Consider the following 24,184-nt stretch of genomic DNA (forward strand, 5'->3'; position numbering starts at 1 on the left):
GCACAACGAGATCATATAGTTCATGATGCTGACATATTGAGAGGCCATCTATATATCAGAGACTACATGGCTTGATTTCTTAGCATTATAATATCGATCATCGGGCAGCCTCGGTATACAATTTCAGGATATGAGGGTAAGAGTTCTACTATGCGCATATTAATAAGACCATAGAAATTATGCCTAATGTCAATCTCATATTGAATTTCAATTCATTAAGTTTTCATTTTATTTCTAATCATTAATGTAAAATATTTTATATAGTTTGTTATATCTTTATTTTATGTTCTATGATGTATTGCTAATTTTGTTTTTGTTATGTAAATTGATCATTTGTTGGGTCTTCTGTTGGACACTCGTTGTGCTCTATCTATGACTGATGAGGACGAGCGGATCTGGATACGACGGGAGATGGAGAGATAATGTTCAGGAACATTGACGGCAATTGAAGCATCCTATGTGTCACATATGAGATATACATCATCACCATATGTTCCACATATGCCGTCACCATGTATTATGCAGATGTTATCGCCGCATGCTGCACATATGCCAGCATTTTTTGATCCACAAATATCAGGGCTTTCATCTTTCTACATGCCCCAAATGACAGCATTGGATCCGAATTGGCATTATGAGTTTTCATTTGAGTGGTCTAATCTTTTTGTTACAGGCCCATCGTTGGATCCAGGGTGATTAAGAGGTCACTCAGCTCGTAGATGCTCCGACAGTACCTGTTATTCCTCATATGCATGTTCAAGAGACGTCCACTGATATAGGAGAGGGGCCATCATGGTGACACAGGAGCAGAAGAAGCGACCATTGAGGACCTTTCTGAAAAGGTCCAAGTGGCCACGGGCACCACGATGCCCTTATGGGACAGTATTTTTTGAATTTATAGTAGGATTCTTTTTGTAGACTTTATATTTTTATTATATCTAATATTATTAATTGTTGTTTCTATCGGAGTTTTAGATATTTTACTTTTTTAATTGATCATTTCAAGTGTCAGGTTGCTATGGTTTGTGGACATGGATGCGGATCTTCAGATGTATCTTGAAAAGTTGGAGAAGAAAATACCATATTAAAAGAGCCATATAAATTAGTTTAAAAAATAATATCATGCACTAAAAAAATATGAATAATAATAAAAAATATATCATGCATCAAAAAAATTAGTTTAAAAAATATAAATAAGAAACATATCACGCACCAAAAAAATTAATTTAAAAAATTAAACTAAGATGAGAGCACTAAAAAAATAAAAAGATAGTTTAGAAAAAAAAAGTGGAATGATGTTTTAAAAAATACCAAGTATTTTCGAAAGCATCATTTTGAATGGTATTTTTATAGTTTTTTTTTTATGGGTTTCAGGTAAGCTGGATGATTGGATCAAAGAAACGCCATCTGGAACGATGTTTTTTCAACAAAAATATCATTCCAAATTATATTTTTAATTTTTATATTATTCTAATAAATAAGTTGAAATATGTATCAAATGGATAAAAAGGTTTAAAAAAAATTAGTATGGTGAACAACCGAAGGAGAAAAAAAAAATTTATTTTAAAAAAATTAAAAATAAAAATATTTTATTTTTATTTTTAAAAATAATAAAAATTATTTAGAAAATAAGAATAAAATTTTTCTCTGTTTCCGTTTTAAAGGGAAAAAAAAAGGTGCCAACTCGATTTAACCATTCTTGTTCTGCACGTCTTGTTAGATACGTTTCTTTCTCCTGTTTATGGGCCTGCACGCCTTTTCTTCGGAGAAAGTACCAGGGGAGGGTAAGATCTCGTTCGTGTAATATGATATCGTCTTGAGATTCGCACCACAGAAGATTTTCAGAAGGAAGATAAAGTTTAACGAACGGCAGATGATTGGACATCTCTTTTCACTCATACACCGTCAATTAGTTGATCGACGGTGTGGACAACGTTATAGCAGGAAGAATTAGAACAACCGAACTTTTCTTTTCCCCTTCGCCAAACTTGCACTCGACTTTTTAAGACCCCTCCCCAACCCTAGGGTTTGCCGGTTCTTCTTCCTTTTTCTCTTCCGTTATCGTTCTCCGAGATCCTTTCGCTTGTTCCAGAGTCTTGCCATGGCTGTCGATCCGAGCCCCAATAGCTCCGCTGGCGGGGAGCAGGCCGCCCCCAAGGCCCCCTTGAAAGACCCCAAGAAGAAGAAGGACGAGAAGAAAGAAGAGGATCTGGTGATTTGAATCTCTCTCTCTCCCCCATTTATGTTTGATCAGTTTTACTCGATTCTTACGCCAATGGTCTATGGTTACGTTGCAGTCGGAAGAGGATTTGGCGTTCAAGCAGCAGCTTGAGCTTTACGTTGAGAGGGTCCAGGATGCCGATCCCGGCGTCCAGAAGTTCGCCCTCGAGAGTATGAGGTATCTGGTTGATGCAAATCATGTCCAGAACTGGATTCCTGATGCTTAGGGTTTTGCAGTTCTTGATTTACTATTGTCGTATTTGTTTTCAAGTAGAAAGCTTGCTTCTTTTTCATGTTCTTAATTTTGCTGATGGGTTTGGAGAATTGGTGGGTTAGGATTTTTTTTTTTTTTTGGTCAGTGATATGTTACGATTTTGTTAATAGGAAGGAGATTCGTACGGCAACAAGCTCCATGACGTCTGTCCCGAAGCCTCTGAAGTTCCTTCGACCCCATTATGGAACTCTAAAAGCATACTTTGAGACGATGCCGGAGTCTGACCTGAAGGTATAATCATCAGATTTTCTATGTTGTTGTTGTTTTTTTTTGGTATGTTATTGGTCGATACTCAAAGCTCATATGGCTTTATGAATTGCAGAAGTACCTAGCAGACATTCTTTCTGTCTTGGCCTTAACGATGTCTGCGGAAGGGGAAAGGGTATGCAATTTGCTTCCAATTTAAGTCATTATTTGGTTGCACTTATTTATTTTTTTGTTCTGTTTTTGTTAAGAACGAGTTGCGTTAAGGATGATTGGAATATCACAAAGAAAAAAAAAACAAAGCATGAAAAGAATGTGGACAATCTGATCATGGTTTGCTTATTTGAACGGATGTTTACTTTTGCTTCAATCGGGTTACGGATTTTGGTTTCCTAGTTCTTTCATCTATTTTTAATCATTTTTTTATCCTAGGTAATATACTTCGTAGTGTTTGTGTCATCATTTTGGACAATGCAATTGTTGCCTAGCAACAGATTTTGCTGATGGCATCTCAGTTATTTCAATTTAGTTTGATAAACTTCTTGCTGGTTTTCTATAAACTTTTCCATTAGATTAATGTTGCTTTGAATCTTCTGAGTTTAGATTTCATGATGTCCAGTGACCACCATGTTCAAATAATCCTTGTATTTTACACATTACTTGATAAAGCTTTTCTGATTTAACTGATAACGCACCTCCTTGATGATAGTTTACCTATTAAATATTCGTTCTTTTGATTCTTGAGAGTCACATCAAGGCTGTGCTGATTTGGTTGACTAATTATGTTTTGAGGAGCACCAAGATCCACTTGGAGTAATTTAATATACTGATTGTATCTTGCCATACAGTACACCTAGTGAGCAAGTCCCTGTTTTCCAAAGCAGTGCCTTCCGATCACTTTTAGTCAGTGTATTTGGCATTGCTTCCTTGCCAAAAAGCTCAACGTGGTGAATGTTGTGTAACCCTTCCCTTTTTTCTTCTATCTAAATTCTAGTTTCCATATCATGTGAGTGCACATGAATTTTTTCCAACGTACAACCATGCTAAGTTTGGCATAAGATAATAATTAGTTAGATGATTGAACTCAAGAAAAATAATAGATAATGTTAAAGTTAGGCCAAATGCTTGGGATGATTTTGGAACATTAGGAAACAGAAAAAATTTCAATAATATTTTTTGAAAACATATATCTCTTGTATTTTTATATATTGATATATGTAACACTTAATATATAAGAGATGAGATGAAATAATGATGGCACTATCAGCACCAAAGTAAACAACAAAGCGCATGCTTAGCATATGTGCTTGAGTGTTTCACAACAAACTCTCATGAAATGTTGTATTATCTATATGCATAATTCAATAACTCTGTAATAGACAGATAATTGCTCGGTCACTAAATTGAAAATGATTTCAAGAAATTTTTCAATGGTGCTGTGTATGTGTATGACAATTGCACCTGACACTTACTTCTCCCCTCATCTTCTACTATACTTTTATACCTTTGCATATCATTCTTTTCTTTTTTTTACTCAGAGTTGATAGTATGGTTGTAATTAGATCAATTTCTGTTCCAAGTTTTTTTTTTGTTTTGCAATTATTTCTTTAGTTATATTGCCAGTAAAGTTCTAACAGCGATTCTTTCAATCCATTTATCTCCTTTGTAAGCCAATTTGAGTAAAAAATAAATTTTTTATGACATTAGCTTGTACTTTGTTAGGTGGTGTGGGAAGACTGTGTTTAAGTATTCATGGGTAGGATTCGAGATGACCGTGTTGCCAGGTCTTCTTATGAGTTAGACTGTATCCTGATAGATAATGTTAGACTATACTAATAGCATGGAGGTGGAAAATTTAGAGTACAATCTTTCTATGATTTTTTAAATGATGAAGGATGCAGTGCTTAATAGAATTGTTGAAATGTTTTTAACCTGCAAATGAATAGAAGGCTCATGATTGTGGAAAGCTGTGTTACGTATTGACTATACCAGCTGAGGATGCTAAGCCATAGAGCTGTGATGAAGATGAGAAATTTATAGTGAAATCTTTGTTGAAATCTCGAAATGATGATGGGATGTGAGATTTAACAGAATCATCTGGTTGAATGTCAGGCTTATGATTGTGGAAGGCTTGATGATACTAGTTTGCTGGTTATTTTGTCACACGAACTTGGCATACTCCATAGTTCAGTTTTTAAATAAGGGCATTATAACAATGGATGAAAGGTACAACTCTGAAAGTTTGGACATTTGATCAGATTTTCTTGATGTTTTGCATGTCCAAATATTACCTCCAATATTATCAGTTTAGCACCTTTTATCAGTCCTGCAAGTGCATCCACATGATACCTTTGTCCCTCCATCATAGAACTCTTATTTCGGCATTATTATTTGTAGTGCATAATAATTACCTTCATCATACTATACCTTTAATCATGCATAATAATTACCTTTGTCCACTATTGATGGATTACATTTTTTTTTTAATAAATATTTTGTTTGTTAAGTTTTGCATCATACAGTTGCCATTTTTGTCATTTAGATATGATGGTATTTTCCTGTATGTTTAGCCAAGTAAGTGGGCCATTATATATGGAATGCTTTCTGATTGAATCCTCTAAATGCCTTTTTACATTTGCATGTTGTAGGAATTACACTTCAACTTGCATTATAGATGAGCCATGTTGGGCCACAATGATGGAGATCAATTTGAAGAAAAAAAATTCTATCATAGTTCACAATATGTAGGTTAAGTATTACACACTCTGTCATGTTTATCCTTGGGATCATTCTGTGAAACAGGATATGGTTGAGATTTCTGCACTCCTCTTCACAAGTAGTTATGTTCTCTTTGCAAAAAAGCTGTAGATGACATGTGGATCTGTGATTCGGTTGTTTAAAAGGAAAAAAAGAATAAATAGGATGGCTTTAGCCAAATACAAGAGTCATGAAATGCCCTTGACTTGTTACTGGAAAATGTACCATCACTGGAATTAGATCTGATGCTGTAAGGTGAACCAGCCAGCAGATTGGCTTGATTGTGAGGTGGTTTGAACAAGGATTGTTGGTTTGGATGGAAAACTTACTTGGACAGCTATGAATTTTGAGGGTGGAATTTTTGTGTGTATCAAGGTTTGCTGTCTCGGTACTTGGGGTCAGTTCAGTGTTTCGAGACTTAGTATGCTCCCTGTATTGAGTCTTTGCTAGGTGTCTTGGTTTCTTGGGTCCTTTTTTTCTGCCCATAAGATGTAAAGAAGCTACATTATATAGGTGTTTTTATAAGGAGCTTGCTAGATGCATGATTTTATGCATGTTTTGGCTTTCCCCCCTTTGAGAGGTTCATTACACATGATGTTAGTTGAGCTCTTGATGCATTTGCACATTGTCCATGCTTATCATGCACCTTAAGAAAGTATCGTTTCCAAACTGCATGTCAAAACATGATGTTAATCGAGGTACTGATGCACTTTGACTTACCATACATTGATCATGCACATTACAAGTGTGGTTCCATTACAAAATTGTCTTCTTGGAAAGGCATGATACCTTTCTTTGGAGAATAATAGCATTCTAGTCGCATCTTTGTATATAATTGTCTAGTTTGAACATGCTACCACCAGCTTTAGTCTATGTATTGCGACAGTGTGGATTGCTAGCTTGTGAAGCTCAATATAATCAAACATTTATCTGCCTTTTTTGTAGGAGAGCCTGAAGTACCGGTTGTTAGGATCCGAAGGGGATATTGGTTCTTGGGGTCATGAATATGTAAGGTAATAAAACTTAACTCATCTTAGCTCATCCATGGTGGTGGCTATCTGTATTGGTTTTTTGAATATATCTTTCATTGTCTGATTGCTGTTTGCTTACATAGAAATCATGATTAGCTGAGATGGATTTTCTTGATTGGATTGTTTTGGCTGATGATGTCTTATGGGATACAATGGCTTCCATAAATAATGGTTATGTTTTGTCTTAATTACTAAATGAAGTTTCTAATTACTAAACGAGAAAATTTTCTTCAAGTTCTAGGTTTATTTAGCTGTCTCATTCTTCAAACTTGATATGGATGATGGATATTCTAAAAAGGAGACAGAAGTGGTATTTGAATTATATCTAAAAGGATGGGGAGTTTTGATCAAGTTTATCAGATTGCATATGAGGGTAATTTTATTAGTCTGTAAACCTACTTTCTACCAACAAACTGACAAGCAGGAAGGTGTAGAGGACTATATGAGGATTTCAGATAAACATGTATCTTATGGTGTTGTATGGATTCGAACATTTGACAATAAAAATGAACTGCCAGACAGGGAATCATTTCATAGACCTTATAGTTACAAAATTTGGTGAATTTTTGAAAATTCATTAATTATTCATGTTCAGCATGCCAAACGACTTGTTCTGGGAATTATTCTTTCATTCACGTACATATCATGCATAAGTCATGAGATGTTGTGTTTTTTCATGATTTATATGTGAACAGTGTATAATTCATAGCTTGTGGAAGAATCTCCGTGGGCTCTCACTTTGAAGTAGGGTGCTAAGAAGAGATGGGTCATAAGCAATGGAAAAGTGGAAAGTGGTACCAATTATCTGGGGATTTGACTAGATATTAGATTAACCATTTTTTTTCAGTAAAGAAGATCATGATTCACCACTCCTCTCTCTTTTCTTTCTTCTATTCGTCTAATCTAGTCTCCATTTCTTCTTTTCCCTTCTCATCCTTCTAGGCCCCATCTACCACTCTCTCCTCACTACTAGTTTGCTTTCTTCCATTTTTTTGAAACTTTCTTCTAATGCTCTAATGGCCGCATCAATGATCTTTTTATTTTTCTTTACTAATGATGTCCAATGCTGAGCTCCATTCTCGGGAAGACAAAAATTCATAGTTTTTAGTACCTATGCTCTCTCTCCCCCCCCCTCTCTCTCTCTCTCTCTCTCTCTCTCTCTATATATATATATATATATATATATATATATATATATATATATGTATTTATTAATGTATATTATATAAATTATTTTAACATTATCTTTAGTGAATATTTCTGAACTCCGAACTTCTCAACTTTGCCAGATTATTCCCGAAGATCGAATTTGTCACGATAATAGATCTTTTCTCTTAAGAGCTAACTAGTTTTTGGTGGAAAATGTAAGAGAAGCAATCTTCTTGAACTTCTTGAATTAACAAATTGTTAATTTTTTAAAATAGAATGGAGTAGGTCGTCACAATGATGTTCAAATAAAGGAGCAGAAAAGTCAAGGATTGAAAAGGTTCAGAACCATCAAGGAACATCTATGTGAAGTTAGACTTTTCCCATTTTGACCTTCCTTTTTGTTGCTTTAGCTTCTGGTTTGGCATATAACTAGGAAAATAATCCCTTGGTTGTCATTAAAATAATTAATTTTCATTTTTTGTTTGTTTTTGTTTTTCTATTATTTTGATTTTTTTTTTCATAAAAAAAATTGATTTTCTGTGCTCTCAGAGTATATGTATGCGTTTTATACCTCATTTTCTTCATGGTGAAGAGGCCTTTATCTTTAAATACTAGTCAATATGTGGATTGGATGTTAATTGGTTTTAAATGGATCTAGTTGATGGCATCACGACCATCCATCAAGTGCTCCCAATTTTTAACAAATCTGGTGCATTAGACCTGACAGAAGTTGCACAGATAAATATCCTAAATTCTGACCCTTTCCCCTATCCATGAGACACGCACCCCAGTCATCCATCTCGAGGCTGCACTGCCTTCGATCTCTGCTGGCCACTGCAATCTGCAAGCCATTTCTCCCAAGTGCTGACCTTCACATACACTGGCCCCCTGCTAGTCATGTAGGTGACTCGCCTCCACCACTGACACCCCCCTCTCTCTCACACCGCTCTCCCCCCATTTCTCCTCCTTTTTGCAACCTCCTCTCTTTCTATCTTCCCCCTTCTCCCTCTTTCCCTCTCGGCCCCCTCCCGGTCTCGCTTCCTCTCCTCCTCCACCTTTGGCTTCTCCTTTATCTCCACAGCTTTGTCCAAGCAATATGAGTGCATTTTGGGTGCTGTCTCCATACCTTTTTGCTAGTGTTGTGTCATGTCAGGACAGGTATATTGGGGTGCTCGGGCAAGTTTGTGTATCATAGGTGAACTAAACACTACATTGCAACGTTAACAATTTTTTAAGTGCTCTCTTTACATATTCTTCCATTTTCTTTAACAGTTCTGAAGTCATTTCTGTATTGGCTCAAGTCATTTTTTTTAAAATTAGTTTAATAAAATCCAAGGTAGTACGTGTCTAGATGGAGGCAAAAACATAAAATTCCAAGACATGATGGCTAATTTTGGAGATAATAGCAGCAAAAAAACTTGTCCTCAGTAAAACCAGGGTCAATAAAGAACCATAAGTCAAGCTTAGCATGCTGAGATCTTCTACCTGTAACAGCATCTCAATTATCTTTTATTTTCTGTAGTTGCTGATCATGATAGAACTTGCTAACTTGGTTAGCTGTTTGTGAAGCAAAGATGAACCCGGTAACATCCATCAAATTTGCAATTTTTGTTGATGCATGATATGAGTACTAGATGCTTTTGTCCTCATCATTTTTTATTGGTATCATCTTATTGTACAGCCTTCAATATTATTATTATGCTTATTATATTTTGATATTACTTTCTTGCTACTTTGATTTTATTATTTGTGTTATTTTACATCCATATGTCTTGCATCATTTTACATTTATTGTGTCATTATACATTATCCTATGCTTTATGTACTTGGTCATGATTAAATGTTAACCAACTAGCCTTGGTTAGAGATCTATTGCAAATATATGAAAGTCTGGTCATCTTCACATACGACTTGACCTCAATCAAAATTATGCCACAAACTATGGAAAAGAGATGCTGTTGATGGATCATAACATCAATCCCAAGTTAAGAAGTAGATCCTGCATTAGCGTAGTTATTTATGATCTTTGTGTTAAGTTTATTTGCATATACATGGCCGAATGCTGATTAGATAGTTATGCTTATTTTTCTAATGGTGATATTGATATTTCAGAAACCTGGCTGGTGAAATTTCACAAGAGTTTGCAAAACGCCAGGTTGGTCTCACTCTTCTAAAAGTTATGATTGAAACTTTAGACCTTGTTATATAGTTTCTGTCGGTAAATATATTTTCCATGTTATCGTATATTATCTGCTTGGTTGGTTTACTTGACATTGATTGGTCTATGTGGTAGTTCTCTTTATTGTATTTTCTGGTTTATGGTAATTGATTGATATAGAAATGCATTTATTTTTGTTTGAATATGCATAAGTGGTGCTTGACCTCACTGCATCACCAATATGCATTACTATATGTGGTCATCCCTCATATGGAACAAAAAGATGTTCAACTTACAATTGCATGGCCACATCTATGTCCTTCTCAGTATGGTATGGCTGCATGTATGGCCACATCTGGAGCTACATATACAGTGTACTTTATATGGGCCCATATTGTGAAGTGGGTTCAAGCTGATAGTTAGGTTTGAATGGGTTTCAGGTGGACCTAATCAGATATTAGTAGTGCTAAAATTTGATTATATTATAATTATTGCTGTTGGGTATTAGCTACTAAGTAATAAGCACTAATTGTTAGTTGCTATTATTATTATCATCATCACTACTACTACTACTATTATTGTTATTGTTATTATTGTTATGATTATTATTATCATTATTGTTGCTTTTATTGTACTTGATATATTTGTTTTTAAACACATGCACCTGCATTTGTAACCTGTATGTCCCATGGGACCCCTTGACCACTCACAAACCATAGCTGTTTTTCAAAACACTGTAAGAAAATGGCTCTAATATAGCGCCTTACAAAGAGCTGAATGAAATAAGAACCTTATTAGTGATGTTACCTTGATTATGGATTTGGATGCCATAGTAACCATATTATCCAACAATAAGTTATTTCATGTGCATCGCCTACTTAGTTTCTTCAGAATTCACTTGTTCCAAAAGTACATTGAACTACATTAAATGTATTTTTCTTTAGGAAACCTACAAGTTTTTTCGGATTGTGGAATGGAGTTGGTTTACATGTCAAGTATGAAGATAGCTTGTTGAATTTTATGCCTATTAACCACACAAATAAAATGTTCAAGTGCAGTGATGATTAAAGCCTAGGAGTATTGCTAAATTTCCATGTTTGCGAGCTATGTTTCTTTCTATCAAATGTTGTTCCGTCTGACTCTTGCATTTTAGTTAGAAGGATGTGAGAAGAAAATAATTGAATAAAAATATAAGAAAAAATGAAGGATATTATCGGTTATCCACCTAGACCCAAAATTGGCATTTTCTGACCTATGTTTCGTCTGTCTCAATGTAAAAATGTGTCATCGCTTGGGGTTGAAGTTGATGTTCAAGCAAAGTCTTTGCCTCTTGTTTCTGGAAGTGTTTTAGAATGAAACATGGTTGCAATCTTAAAAATGTGTTTGATGTATGCACATAATACCATGGTTTATTGTAGTGACTTGAACGGCTTTGTACCAAGCATATCATAAGGTGCTCATATGGTACTGAGGTTGAACTCTGCACGAGGGCTGAACTAGCCTATACTGGGTGGAACCAACCAGTGTGGCCTGATGTCTTATACAGACTCGTACAGTTGCTGATTTTGGCAATACCATGGGAGGGCATGACAAAAAAGTCTGTTAACCTTATCTCAATATAGGGGTTTTGCTATGCCATAGCAGGCATACCATACTGTAATTGTAAGGTGCTGGGTACCAATACAATGAACATTGTTATAGACCTGATTTAGTCCAAGATTAGGACTGAGGTCTTTTCAACCTATATAACCAGTGAAAAAGTTGCTCCTACGTGAACCAAGAAGTGGAAGACGAAAATGAAGAATAAGTTGAGTTATTGGTGGATACATTATTTATCGGTTCTGCTTAAAATGGATTATAAAGGTGTGTATACCATATATGTTGAGCTTGCCTATATTGCTGCACCTACACTATGCTCATTTTAAGCTTGAACTCCTAAATCTTGATGGCTTCTTGCATCCTGTGCTTCTTTGCAACTTCACACCTTGCGGTCATTTGACCATCATGAAACACCTTCACAGGGACAAGCATTAGTATGGAGAAAGATATGGCTGATTTTAGTTGGGTTGCTCTATGAGTCGGTAGCATAGGATCGATTGGAACTTGTGATCCCATAACATGCAAACAATTTTCTTGTATCAAATAAAACCTTAACCACATTTGCACTCGCATGTAGTTGTAGATGAAAAAAGACCAGGTCGATAAGTAGTCTTCATGTAATTGCAGAGTAATTCTGAGCCCTCCTTGATTAGGTAGAAAGGAACTCTTGTTCTGAAGTCAATTTAATGAAGCATATTGAGACCTGTTAATGCATATGAATTCATTTTGTCAAAGCACATTCAAAAATTGGCCTTATGACCTCATCTTTTGCCCAACCTGGACATTTTAACATGTAGTATTAGTGGTAACTTTTCTTAGTTGGGCCTTTTCTGATGATGGAACTGCTTGTGTGGTTAAATGTTGGCTCTTAATTAACTATGGGCTTATATTTATCTATAAGCCACTCCTTTAGGTAAAAGGTTGCTTATGTGTAGCTAATATGACCCTTGATCATATTGTATTACGATCCTTGAGCGAAAAAGAACTTATATTATGTAAGTAACCATTTATTGCTACTTGATTAGGTTAATGCTACACATGTTCTTGTTTACATCAAATAAATCTTTACATTAAATAATTGATCATATAGTTCCTTCAACTCTCTTTTTAAAAAAATTTAAAATTTTTGACAAAACGTCTTTTCTTTCTTGGGTTATATTCTTTCTTGTTTGTTCTTGTTCCATGAAAGTTATTACCTCACACGATACAATAGATTTTGACATCATTCCTTTGGAGAACATGTTTATATGTTTTAACAGCCCGCTTTGTGCTTGTGGTGCCGCTATCTGCTATTTGCTATAAAGCCCCTTGGCTGCTACATGCCTGCTATCTGGATTTTAATACCCATTTTGATTTCTGATGAAATGTGCGACCACACCCTTTTGACACTGCCAAGCCCATTTTCGCTAATCAATCTTAAAATACCACATTATCATTGTCCCTGCTGCCATATGCTATTTTCATTTCATGGTGAAATGAATTCATTCTAGTGTGCAGGATTGCTGACATCAATTTAATAACTTGAGTTTCTAATAAAATTATAATGAGCCAGCCTTAATTTAACATGACCTTAAGTTTACTTATGTTTCTTATGAGGTAATTCCATTGAACTTGCCTAGGAAGTTTATAGGTGTTCTTGGTTAATAAGTTTCTCCATTTTGTAGTTTAAATGTCAAACATTTATCCAACTGTCTTGCCTGAAGATGATCCTTGTCATTCTTCAGGGGCTTAGCCACTTGTATGATTGGCTGTAAATTTGGTTACTTAAGTTACTTTTATTGATTTGGATGTTGTATTTAAGGTTAGAATGCCTCAATATTTGGCCCGACCATTGTAAATTTTGGAGAGCTCACAGAGGTGGCAGGCTGATTGCTTTTCTCTTTATGTTATGCAGTATGATGACATGCCCATAGATGCTCTAATGGAACTCGTTCAACAAATTGTTGCATTTCACATGAAGGTATGCTTTGGATGAAACCCTTGTGATTTAAATCTCTTCTTCTTCATTTTTGTAGTTTCTATGTTATGCTTTGTTATGCTGTGCCTCCTGCATTTTTCCGTTTGTTTTTAAGATGATGCTGCACTTGTATCTTGGAAAGTTGTTCCTTGTTAAGTGAAATGGTTAATTTTGGTGCAGCATAATGCTGAGCCGGAAGCTGTAGATCTTCTGATGGAGGTAAGTCATGACCTACTTTTCTGTGTATACTGTGAGGTAGCTGTATATGCTGAAATTCTGTCCTTCCAGGTTGAAGATCTTGATCTGTTGATTGAGCATGTCGATGCTACAAATTACAAGAGGGCGTGCTTGTACCTTACCAGTTCTTCTAGGTAAGTAACCTGATAGACATGTTCACAAGTTGCATCTAATGTTTTTCTTGTTCCAGTCATCTTATTTTTTGGCTGAAATAGTTAATGTTACATAGACTGCAATAATGGGACATTCCCATTCCAGCCCTTGCTTTGTGAGTTCGTTAGTATCCCAGACTTTGGGTTTCCTTTGAGTGCCTTGTCTCAGGAGTGGTCTATCTGCCTCCTAGACCAATTAGTTGCAAACAAGTGTATTCTTCATCCACTCGTGCCTTCTGGATCATAGCTCTGCTTCATGTTAATGTTGGCATTCATATTTAAAGAAATATTAAGTGGAATTGTAAATTCTAGTATCTCTTAATATTCCAGAATACAGGCTTTGATAATTTAATTACTCTTAAGAATATTATGTCTGAAACAAATGTTGTAATGATATCTTTGTGCTCCCAAGGAGTGTATGTAGTTATATGTATATATTCAAAAGATTAAAATGCTTCATTAAAGTTATGTAGAGAATTTTCCTTTTTAAATTATTTAATGATTTTTTTGTTGATTGTATGTGTATCATATCTTAACAGTTGAAAAATTACATTCATCTTTAGAATATGCGACAGGTTTGAATGTTGACTATTGCTGTCTGATATTAAAGAGATTGTTCTTTGAATGGCTATGATCATTCTTGTGAAGAACTTGTTCTGTATATTTCAAATCAATAGTCAACATTGATTTTACTGTTTCATGTGCTACTATATCTGTCAATGTAGCAACACCAAGGATGAGATTGACTTACAAACTAGTACAGGATGCCATCAAGTTGATACTTGCCGCTTACCTCTAGGCTCTCACTTGAGTGCCTACTTAGAGCCTAGGTGTGAGGCATCTCCCTAGCTGCCTGTCTGTTGCTTGCAGTCTTTTAAAATACAGTTTTAGTTGGATGAATCTTATTACAAGACAGGTGTTTGTCCATACTAATTACTGTCAATTGGGAATATCTACTTTAGAAATATGTCATGCCAATAACATTTTGTTGCTTTTCCTACCATTGCATATTTTCTTTCTTTGTATGTTTGAGTTTTCTATTGTGCCCAACTTACTCAAGGGACACTACTGGGGTACTAGCAAATGCCTTATAGGACATGAATTTGTTCAGTTTGCTTTTTCAAGGCCCATTTTTTTTTAAAAAAAATCATTTTAGATATCTCATGATTTCATCTGAACCTGGAGGTCCTGTAGCAATATAAAATAATCATTGGCTTTTGTTTCTTTTTGTGTGTGGGATTTTTTTTCCTGATTACATAATCTTTAGTTCTATAATTTTAATGGTTGGGTATGGATTTGGTTTAGTGTAAAAAATGTGCAAGTTGCATTTGGTTACAACCGCTCTACTCCCCCCTCCCCCCCCCCCCCCCATTTTCTCTCATGTTTTCTTTAGGCTGAATATTGTAACAAGTAACTGGGTTCTTTCTTATAACCAGATTTTTTCGCATATAATTGTGCAAACCAGGCTATACATCCTGGTGCTTCTGTTCCCCTTTCAAGTGTAGGAGCTTATGAGTTAGATAACTTGGAGAGGTATTTTCTGTATTATTCGATGTGAGCAAATCTAAATTGCGAATCTCCCTCCCTTTCTTTCCAACAAATAAGTGCATATGTGATCACATCTATTTGTTGATATCAATGAATAGAGATAACTATTTATTTTACCCTAAATATTGTTCCTTTTTAATATTATGGGTTGCACGGTTATTTCCTGTCTCCTCACATTCTTTAAGAGTGATTCAAAGGTGGTTTCATGTGCAAGATTGATATCAAGTTACAAGTGACATCATGTATAAGATGGTGATATAGTTGGGAGAAATGGTGAAAGTATACTTTATCACATTGGAGTTACAACCCTGATACCTACGCACTTGCATGATGGGAACCCTATCAGAAGATTAACTCCTTAAGTTTAGCCAGTGATCCAGATTGAGATTACTGGATCCACTTGCTAAGCATCATGGCATGATTGTTGCCCCGCAAGGCCTGTTAAATACATAGCGTGTCTGAATATTACAATCTTGGAACTGACAACAAGTTAGCAGGTGATCATGAGATATGACTTGCAATATGCACCATTATGTTTGGGAAATATATTAATTATGGTCAAACAAATGACGGAGCAGATCATGTTTTATATGATTCATAAAGGTTTCTGCTTTTTTAGAGGTGACACTGGTATTTGTAGACGTTATTGATAAACATGTACTTCTGGCTACATGGATGAGACCTAGACTTAATGGTTACATAGCATAAGCAAAGCCATATATCCTCCCCAACCATTTGGAGTTGACATCATGGATCCTCATTCACCATGTATTCTTGTTTAGGGCCACCTCTATTGTTATTTTCAAGTTTCTTGGTGTTCTTCCTCACAACCTCTATTGAAAGTTACCTTAGGTCAAGAATTCAGGTTCCAGTGGGACGTCCTGTGGGACACTGAGATGGCGTACCATCCCATGTGTTGGGATAGAGCTGTCCCACTAGCGTCCCAGTATCCCGATCGGGACATCTTGGGATATATTCTGTCCAACTGTCGAGATGAGACGGGATAGTGGCGCATCTTGTTTCATGAAAAAATCGGGACCGTCCCATCACATCGGATTTAAAACCTTGGCTTAGGTATTCCCCCTTTTTTTGCAACCTTCAACACAAATCAAAATACCTCTCTTTACTGGAGCCTTCTCAAGTCTATTTGATAGTTAAAATACATGCTTTTGGAAAAGTTTTATTTCAAAAATCAACACAGAATCAGGTTATTAGCATTTGCATTAGTGCTTGTCCGACTACTGAATTTGGCGTCAAGGCTTGCTTTGAATTTGACATGAGATGTTGTCCCATTTCTGTAAGTGGGTCTTTTCAAACTTGCATTTCCTTGGCTTCTTATGTGTACACAGGTATGCCAGATATGCCTCTTTTGATGTTGAAGAGAAATAGGTTCAGATCTGCATGGACCATTGTCATTTATCTTAGAAGCTTATTTAGCTGCACTGGAGTCTCTTTTTCCCCCTCCATGATTCTTTGCACTCTACATTTCCATGAGCTGTGGTGCTAATAACCACTTCATTCAAATTCTTTCTAATCAATAAGTATGCTTTTTAGGTGCATCCAAGCTACAAAAAAACACTCTCATTATTAAGTTTAACATGTGCAAAATGGTGGGACGAATTTCTAATAAAATATGTTTCGCAGCTATCTCCCAAGCCCTGATGACGTATTGGCGTTGGATATAGCATATACAATTTATATGAAGTTTGAAGACTATGCAAGTGCCTTACGAATTGCACTCTTTATTGATAACATTCAGGTCCACTTGTGAGCCTTTTAGTTTTAAGAAACCTCTTTTCGCTTCTCTGACTGAAGCAAGATTTGGCTATCATGAACATGCTCTAATGAGATTTTGTTGTAATGACAGTACGTGAAACAAGTCTACACATCGACAGAGGATCTGTTGTTGAAGAAGCAATTTTCTTATATTATTGCTCGCCATGTAAGCTATTCCTATCTTATTGAATAGTTAATATTTTAATCCTTAGTCATTCAATTCCTTATGGTTGGGTGCATGTATTATAACTAGCATATTTAGGTCTTTTCATCTTTATATATTTTACATACTCGCCATTTGCTCGAATAAGAATTTAGGTTATTAGTTTGTTGTGTTAAATTTGAGCTGTCTATCTTGGTAATTTTGGTGCTCTGCTAAATATGCAATTTCTCATGATATTCCCATGCGATATTTGATGATCTTGCTTCACTGATCACTGTTATGTGATCCAGGGATTAGTACTGGAGCTTGATGATGATATAGCTGCAGATGATGATGGGGAGGCCCTGCAGGATATAGTCAACAATGTTAAACTAAGTGAAGGATACCTTACTCTTGCTCGTGATGTTGAGGTCATGGAACCCAAATCTCCAGAAGACATTTATAAGGTGCCGGCATCTATAATAGCCTGAGTATATTTTTTTTCTTTTTTAAGTATAATAGCAAAATGAGCATATCTTCCATATATTTTTGTCTTTGTTGAATTGAAAACATCAATATGCTTCAGAGCTTCTATTTTTTTAAAATCGCTGATGTAATTTTTTTTAAGTCCTGTTCCAAAGATTTTACAAGATTATGAATTGTGTGGGTAGTGGATGGTAATTCATGTTTAGGTTATGAATTTAGCTAACAAGCTTTTTATTGATTAATATTTGAACATTCTAATGCATCCTTTGTTTAGTGAGATAATGAGTTCATGTTTTAGTGTCGCTTCTCGTTTCCTGACAAAGTTTTAATGAGCATTGCTTTGAGGAGTATACATGGACTCATGCAAGCATGCAGATATATTTTCAATTAAATAATGAAAATTCCAGTGTATCATTCGGAAAGGAGAAGTTATACACGAAACACATGCGGTTATATATTCGATAAAGTAATGAAATCTATGATCAGGACGTGTCATTTTAAAGAAAAAGGTTACATGTATTCAATTAAGATAATGGGATTCAAAATGAACAGGCTGAAAGAAAAATATCACAACTTAAGTGTGACCATATGGTTATCTGTGCGTGCATTTCCGCCTGTATACTTCATTTTCAGTGGATTACATGTTTTTCTTGTTAGGCACACTTGATTGATGGCCGGGCAAGCGCAAGTTCCAGTCTTGATTCAGCTCGACAGAATCTGGCTGCTACTTTCGTGAATGCATTTGTGAATGCTGGTTTTGGTCAGGTACCCCTGAGAGCCTTTTTTCCTTATATCTCTAACTATTCACGTATGTACATATGTACATACGTACGTATGCTGTATGTTTTTATTGATTTTAATATTTTGGTATATGAAGTAAATTTGAATCTTTCCTCTGCTTTCGTGCAGGATAAATTGATGACTGTCCCATCAGAATCTACAAGCGGTGGATCTTCGGGTAGCTGGTTGTTTAAAAACAAGGAGCATGGGAAGGCCAGTGCAGCAGCCAGCTTGGTACACTCTTGTTCCTTGTGTGTTATCTGGTATTGAGCTTTTAATGACCATCAGAAATTGATGCCTTTGTTGGCACTAACAGGGGATGATTCTTTTGTGGGATGTGGACTCTGGACTTGCTCAAATTGATAAATATCTGCACAGCAATGATAACCATGTTGTTGCAGGGGCTTTGCTAGGTGTTGGGATTGTCAACTGTGGTGTAAAGAATGACTGTGACCCTGTGAGCTATCTTTTATGTGTTCCCACAGGGGCGGTGATATCTTTGTTTGATTACACTTATCTCTTATGGAATTTCACTATTTGTTTATTTTTTTCCAGGCATTGGCACTTCTTATTGACTTTGTTAATAAAGAGGACACTATCATTCGAATTGGGGCAATTTTGGGCCTTGGCATTGCATATGCTGGTTCGCACAAAGATGAGGTGAAATTCCTGTAGTTTCTTTTCTATCTGTAACCCCTGATTATTCTTGTTTTTCACTGATGTTCTCTGGAATATCAGCTTAGAGCTCGCCTGTCACTTATATTGGGAGACCCTAAAACGCCTCTTGAAGTGCTTGTATTTTCTGCCATCACCCTTGGGTTGGTGTACGTTGGTTCTTGCAATGAAGAAATTGCTCAATCTATTATTTTTGCCTTGATGGACCGAAGTGAAACTGAACTGAATGAACCGCTTACCCGCTTGCTCCCTGTTGCCCTTGGCCTTCTTTACCTTGGAAAGCAGGTAATAATATTTTTTAGCCTCCCATGGTTTTTGTTCATATATCTTGTGTTTGATTTTTTTTTCCTTCTGGCATCACTTGTGAAGTTTCATGTATGAAATTACTTCATCTTCTTTTCTAAAGCTACATTGTTACTAAAAGCATTTTCTCAATTGAATGTAGTCTAGGGTTTCTTTCTGGTGGAAAAAGGATCCTGATTTTGGTGTCTTTGAGTTAGTGCTCTGGTTGCATGAGCTTTGGTTCTATGAGTAATTTGCTTTCTCACTGGAAAGAAAAAGAAAAGAGAGAGAGAGAGAGAGAGAGAGAGAGAGAGAGAGAACCGAGCTTGCTAGGTTGTACTGTGGAATGGCCTTGTTGGAGGTCACACAGCAAGACCAAAATTTTGTGCTGTTCATGATCTGGGTACTAATTCAGAAGGTTTCATATGTGACCTAGGGAGCCAGGTGTAGAATGTACTTTTTCTTTTTCCATTTTTGTGTATGTGGTGGGAATGGCATGATTCATTTCTCGATCTGCAAATTTTTTTGAAGAAACTTTGGATAAGGGTGTTGGTTTCTTCTTTTTCCACAAGTTATTGTTCAGTTGTGGTTTATGTTACCTGTAGATATTACCTTTATGAGGTGAACATTATTATATTATTGATTGAGATATGTATTACACAATGTTGACTAACAGCATTATTATATTATTGATTGAGATATGTATTTCACAATGCTGACTAACAGCATGCTCTATCGTTATCTTACAATCTAGTTTAACTTTGTCTGCAGGATAGTGTCGAAGCTACTGCAGAGGTTTCCAAGACATTTAATGAAAAAATTAGAAAATATTGTGATGTCACACTCTTATCCTTGGCATATGCTGGAACAGGAAATGTGCTTAAGGTCTTTTTTCATCTGTCATCACGATAGTGCAGCATCACATTCAACGTGTTCCATAAGCTGATAAATATTATCAATTCCTCATCTTGCAGGTCCAGAAGCTTTTGGGGATCTGTGCTCAACATCTAGATAAGGGCGAGACTCATCAAGGACCTGCTGTCCTTGGAATTGCTCTAATTGCAATGGCTGAAGAATTGGGTCTTGATATGGCTATCCGGTCTCTGGAGCACCTCTTGCAATATGGAGAGCAGAACATTAGACGGGCAGTACCTCTGGCTCTTGGAATACTATGCATATCCAATCCAAAAGTAGGTCAATCTTATGGATGTTGGCTTTAAAATTGTCACATTACTATGGCTATTGAAGTTTCACACTTGGACACAATATAGGGTAAAGGTGGGCAAACAACATACTGTTGGTTTGTCATGGTTATTGAGTTTGACTTGATTCACGCACAGCTGTCGGTTGAGTTGATACAGCTGATTTTAGGCACCGCACAGCAGACTAAAGGCCATTGTTTGTGGCCAAAGTAATTATATGTTTGGACACTGCATTGACCCTATATTTGATGTTGCCACATGGTTTGGAGTTGTTGAGTAAAGCAAGAAAATGAAAATAAAAGTGGGAGGCAGCTGTTGCTTCCCTACTCCCAAGTTTTTGGTGTAATGTATCCATTTTAGAAAGTGATTTGTACGCTAAGGGCTCCTGAAGTCATGAAACTTTGTCTTGTGGCCTTGTTGGAGATACCATAATGGCTGGGGGGCCAAACTGGCTGTAAATCAACTATTCTAGCTCTAAGTCTATAATATTTTTGGAGTGATTATTGTTTTGCGGCTTATGGAGTCCTGTTTGATCAGGTCAATGTCATGGACACTCTAAGCAGACTCAGTCATGATACAGATGGCGATGTGTCTATGGTTTGTTCCCCTACATGGTGTTTCATTTCATTTTTTTTCATTAAGTCATTACTTATTAATCTAACATTTATTCTACAGGCAGCAATCATCTCCTTGGGCTTGATAGGTGCGGGCACCAATAATGCTCGAATAGCTGGCATGCTACGCAACCTTTCAAGTTATTACTACAAAGAAGCTGGGCACCTCTTCTGCGTAAGCATAAGCATTCTTTTCCTGTTTATTTTAGCTACTCACAATATTCTCAAGTCTCACCATTTTCCAAATGTATATGCAGGTGAGAATTGCTCAAGGTCTTGTACACATGGGCAAGGGTTTACTAACTCTTTCACCTTACCACTCTGACCGGTTTCTATTATCTCCGTAAGTTTTTTTTTTTTTTTCTTGGAATCATCTCGTCCCTTTATATGTTAAATAATCGTGAATCACAAGTATTGCCCCTTTACAGGATGGCTCTTGCTGGACTTGTTACTGTGTTGCATGTTTGTTTGGACATGAAGTCGATTATCCTTGGGAAGTACCATTACATGCTTTATATCCTTGTCTTAGCCATGCAGGTGAGGCTTGATACATCTAACCCATGCCTTTTCTGTATTAGCTAGCTATGCGAGAAATGCCCAAAGAATTAGAAGCTTCCTCTTTTTTGCAGCCAAGGATGCTAATGACAGTGGACGAAAATCTGAAGCCCCTCTCTGTCCCTGTACGAGTGGGTCAGGCTGTTGATGTGGTTGGCCAGGCGGGACGGCCAAAGACTATTACTGGATTCCAGACACATTCCACTCCTGTCTTACTTGCAGCGGGTGAACGAGCTGAGCTCGCTACCGAGAAGTATGATATTACATAATTAAGTCCTGGATTGCATATCGTTGTTTTCATTTATGTTTAATGGTTATCTTACTGCTTGAGTGTGTTCACTTTGTTTATGCATGCAGATACATTCCACTTACACCAGTATTGGAAGGTTTTGTTATCTTGAGAGAGAATCCAGATTACCGTGAGGATCATTAAGGACCTGCAACAACACATCCTGCATGGCAGACTATGTGAAGAAGGTGTGTACATGTGTTAAGAGGAACGGCTTTTGTTTGAGAAACGCTGGCTCAGGCAGCTACAAGCACAATTCCAGTTTGAAGCCTGAACACATATGAGAAAGCGATGCAGGGTCAGGGGTGGTTTTGTTGTAACTTTTTCCAAAGAGGAGATGGATTTCCCAAAAGATGATTTTTTTTTTTTGTTAAACTATCTTATTTGCTACTTCTCAATCTGTTGCTTTTCCTATTTAAATGCAGCCGCTGTTCCTTTGAGGAAATGCTTCTCAATTCTGTATAAATATTGTTAGAAATACTGAAATAGCTTAAAACCAATGGTTCGTTATTTTACTATAAATCTAGGTGTCATATTTGCCTGCAGAGCATATTTCACTACATTCTCCTCACGGTTACATTCCCAAGCCTTTTGCAATCTACAAACATGTTGGGCCGGATATATTCAGATCTAACATGAGAAATATTTTGTGCACCGTGGGTGGTGCAGCTCACGCTCACCGCCTGCGGTGTGCATGGTATTTCTCAATCTAACTTATTAGCGTATCGGGTTTGGTCAAGTTGGGTTTTTGAACAAAGGATTTAGGACCCGGTGGATTATTTGGATCAGGCTGGGCTCAAGCATATGGAGACTCGGTTGGATCGAATCTGTAGTTTGGGTTAAGTGTTTAGCTTTTTTATAATTAAGTAAATGTAAAATGACAAAATTTTGAAGGAAATTTAAAAAGTAAGACATGAATTCGATCCTTTTGTTTTCCAGTTTCATTCAAGGTATTTAGTATTCACTAGGTGCAAGTTTACAAACTATAACTTGTAAAATTGTATATCCATGTCCTTGAGAACATTATAAATGAGAGTCTATTCAAAAAAATAATAGATGCTCAAATATAATTAAGAGAGTTAGCAGGAGAGGATGTCTTTTGAGATGAGTGGATAGGGAATTAGTTTAAATGACAGTTCAATGAATTGAGAAGATATGTAAAGGTGAAGAAGAAGTTTTATATGACTTGGTCTTGCGCTGGTGGGAGCATGGTGGGAGCAGGATTCCATGTGACTGTCATGGTTGGATGAGGATTTCTTTTTTTTTAATAATCTTACTCAAAGCTTGCATGTAGAACTCCAATAGCAACATTTTCACTTGGCCTACCATGGAACATTGCTATTATGTCTAAAAATGGATCAAACATGGGTTAGATGTTAGCATATCTATATCTATATTTATTTTATTTAATAAATATAAATACAGATATTGATCAGATGCAAAAATTCATATCCTTTTAAATAGATATGGATACAATGTGAAAATATGAAAATAAATACACATATAAGTCAGATAATTAAATTTGTAGCTATAGAACCAAAATATTAATAAATGAATGATAAATTAAATTAATAACATGATAATATGGTCATTTATTTTTTTAAAAAATTTATAACTACTATATAAAATTAAATAGAATTATAAATAGAATTGAATATTCGGATATTCAGATATAGATTGGATAATTATCTATTCATATATATTTTTTTTAATAAATTTGAATATAGATATGAATATTAGTTGGATACTTAAATTTTTATCTATATTTTGATAAATTTGAAAATGAATGGATTTGGATAGATATTAAGATGCATCAGCTTTTCGGGATTGACTCGCTGATTGTTTTGGATAGCGCCATCTATCATTTCAAACCGCAGCCTGTGTAAGGAGCCATGCATGCTACGGTGAGAGGCCTATCGTAACCTGGATACAAATGAGGAAAAAGCTTTTACATTCCTCTACAAACTTCTATACTAACTCTTCATGAAGTTTGACAGCAACCCCACAAAGCCCTATCGATCAAGAATCTAAGTCCAAGTTAGACCAAATTGAGACTTGAATGACAGAGAATGACAAGATCTTAATGTATCTCTTGGC

General features: G+C 36.0%; 1 protein-coding gene across 1 annotated transcript; it reads left to right on the plus strand.

Moving 5' to 3' along the window:
• The first annotated feature begins 1,970 nt into the window (after positions 1 to 1,970).
• LOC105042820 (26S proteasome non-ATPase regulatory subunit 2 homolog A) lies at positions 1,971 to 22,609 on the plus strand. The gene is made up of 25 exons (XM_010920159.4): positions 1,971 to 2,212; positions 2,298 to 2,398; positions 2,605 to 2,725; positions 2,817 to 2,876; positions 6,401 to 6,468; positions 9,748 to 9,790; positions 13,287 to 13,352; positions 13,530 to 13,568; positions 13,638 to 13,720; positions 16,931 to 17,045; positions 17,154 to 17,228; positions 17,516 to 17,671; positions 18,348 to 18,455; positions 18,600 to 18,704; positions 18,787 to 18,927; positions 19,026 to 19,130; positions 19,209 to 19,430; positions 20,199 to 20,312; positions 20,402 to 20,617; positions 21,167 to 21,226; positions 21,305 to 21,418; positions 21,501 to 21,586; positions 21,672 to 21,780; positions 21,873 to 22,051; positions 22,156 to 22,609. Exons 1-25 carry the CDS (start codon positions 2,102 to 2,104, stop codon positions 22,229 to 22,231), a joined length of 2,673 nt encoding a protein of 890 aa, XP_010918461.1. The 5' UTR covers positions 1,971 to 2,101; the 3' UTR covers positions 22,232 to 22,609.
• The last annotated feature ends 1,575 nt before the right edge of the window (positions 22,610 to 24,184 follow it).

Source organism: Elaeis guineensis, chromosome 4 (genome assembly GCF_000442705.2).
Source record: "Elaeis guineensis isolate ETL-2024a chromosome 4, EG11, whole genome shotgun sequence".
Taxonomy (NCBI): domain Eukaryota; kingdom Viridiplantae; phylum Streptophyta; class Magnoliopsida; order Arecales; family Arecaceae; genus Elaeis; species Elaeis guineensis.

Coding starts and splice junctions, on each gene's coding strand:
- LOC105042820 (XM_010920159.4), top strand. CDS start 2,102: ATGGCTGTCGATCCGAGCCCCAATAGCTCCGCTGGCGGGGAGCAGGCC. Junction 2,877..6,400: donor TGTCTGCGGAAGGGGAAAGG/GTATGCAATTTG, acceptor CCTTTTTTGTAG/GAGAGCCTGAAGTACCGGTT. Junction 21,227..21,304: donor CAGATGGCGATGTGTCTATG/GTTTGTTCCCCT, acceptor TTTATTCTACAG/GCAGCAATCATCTCCTTGGG.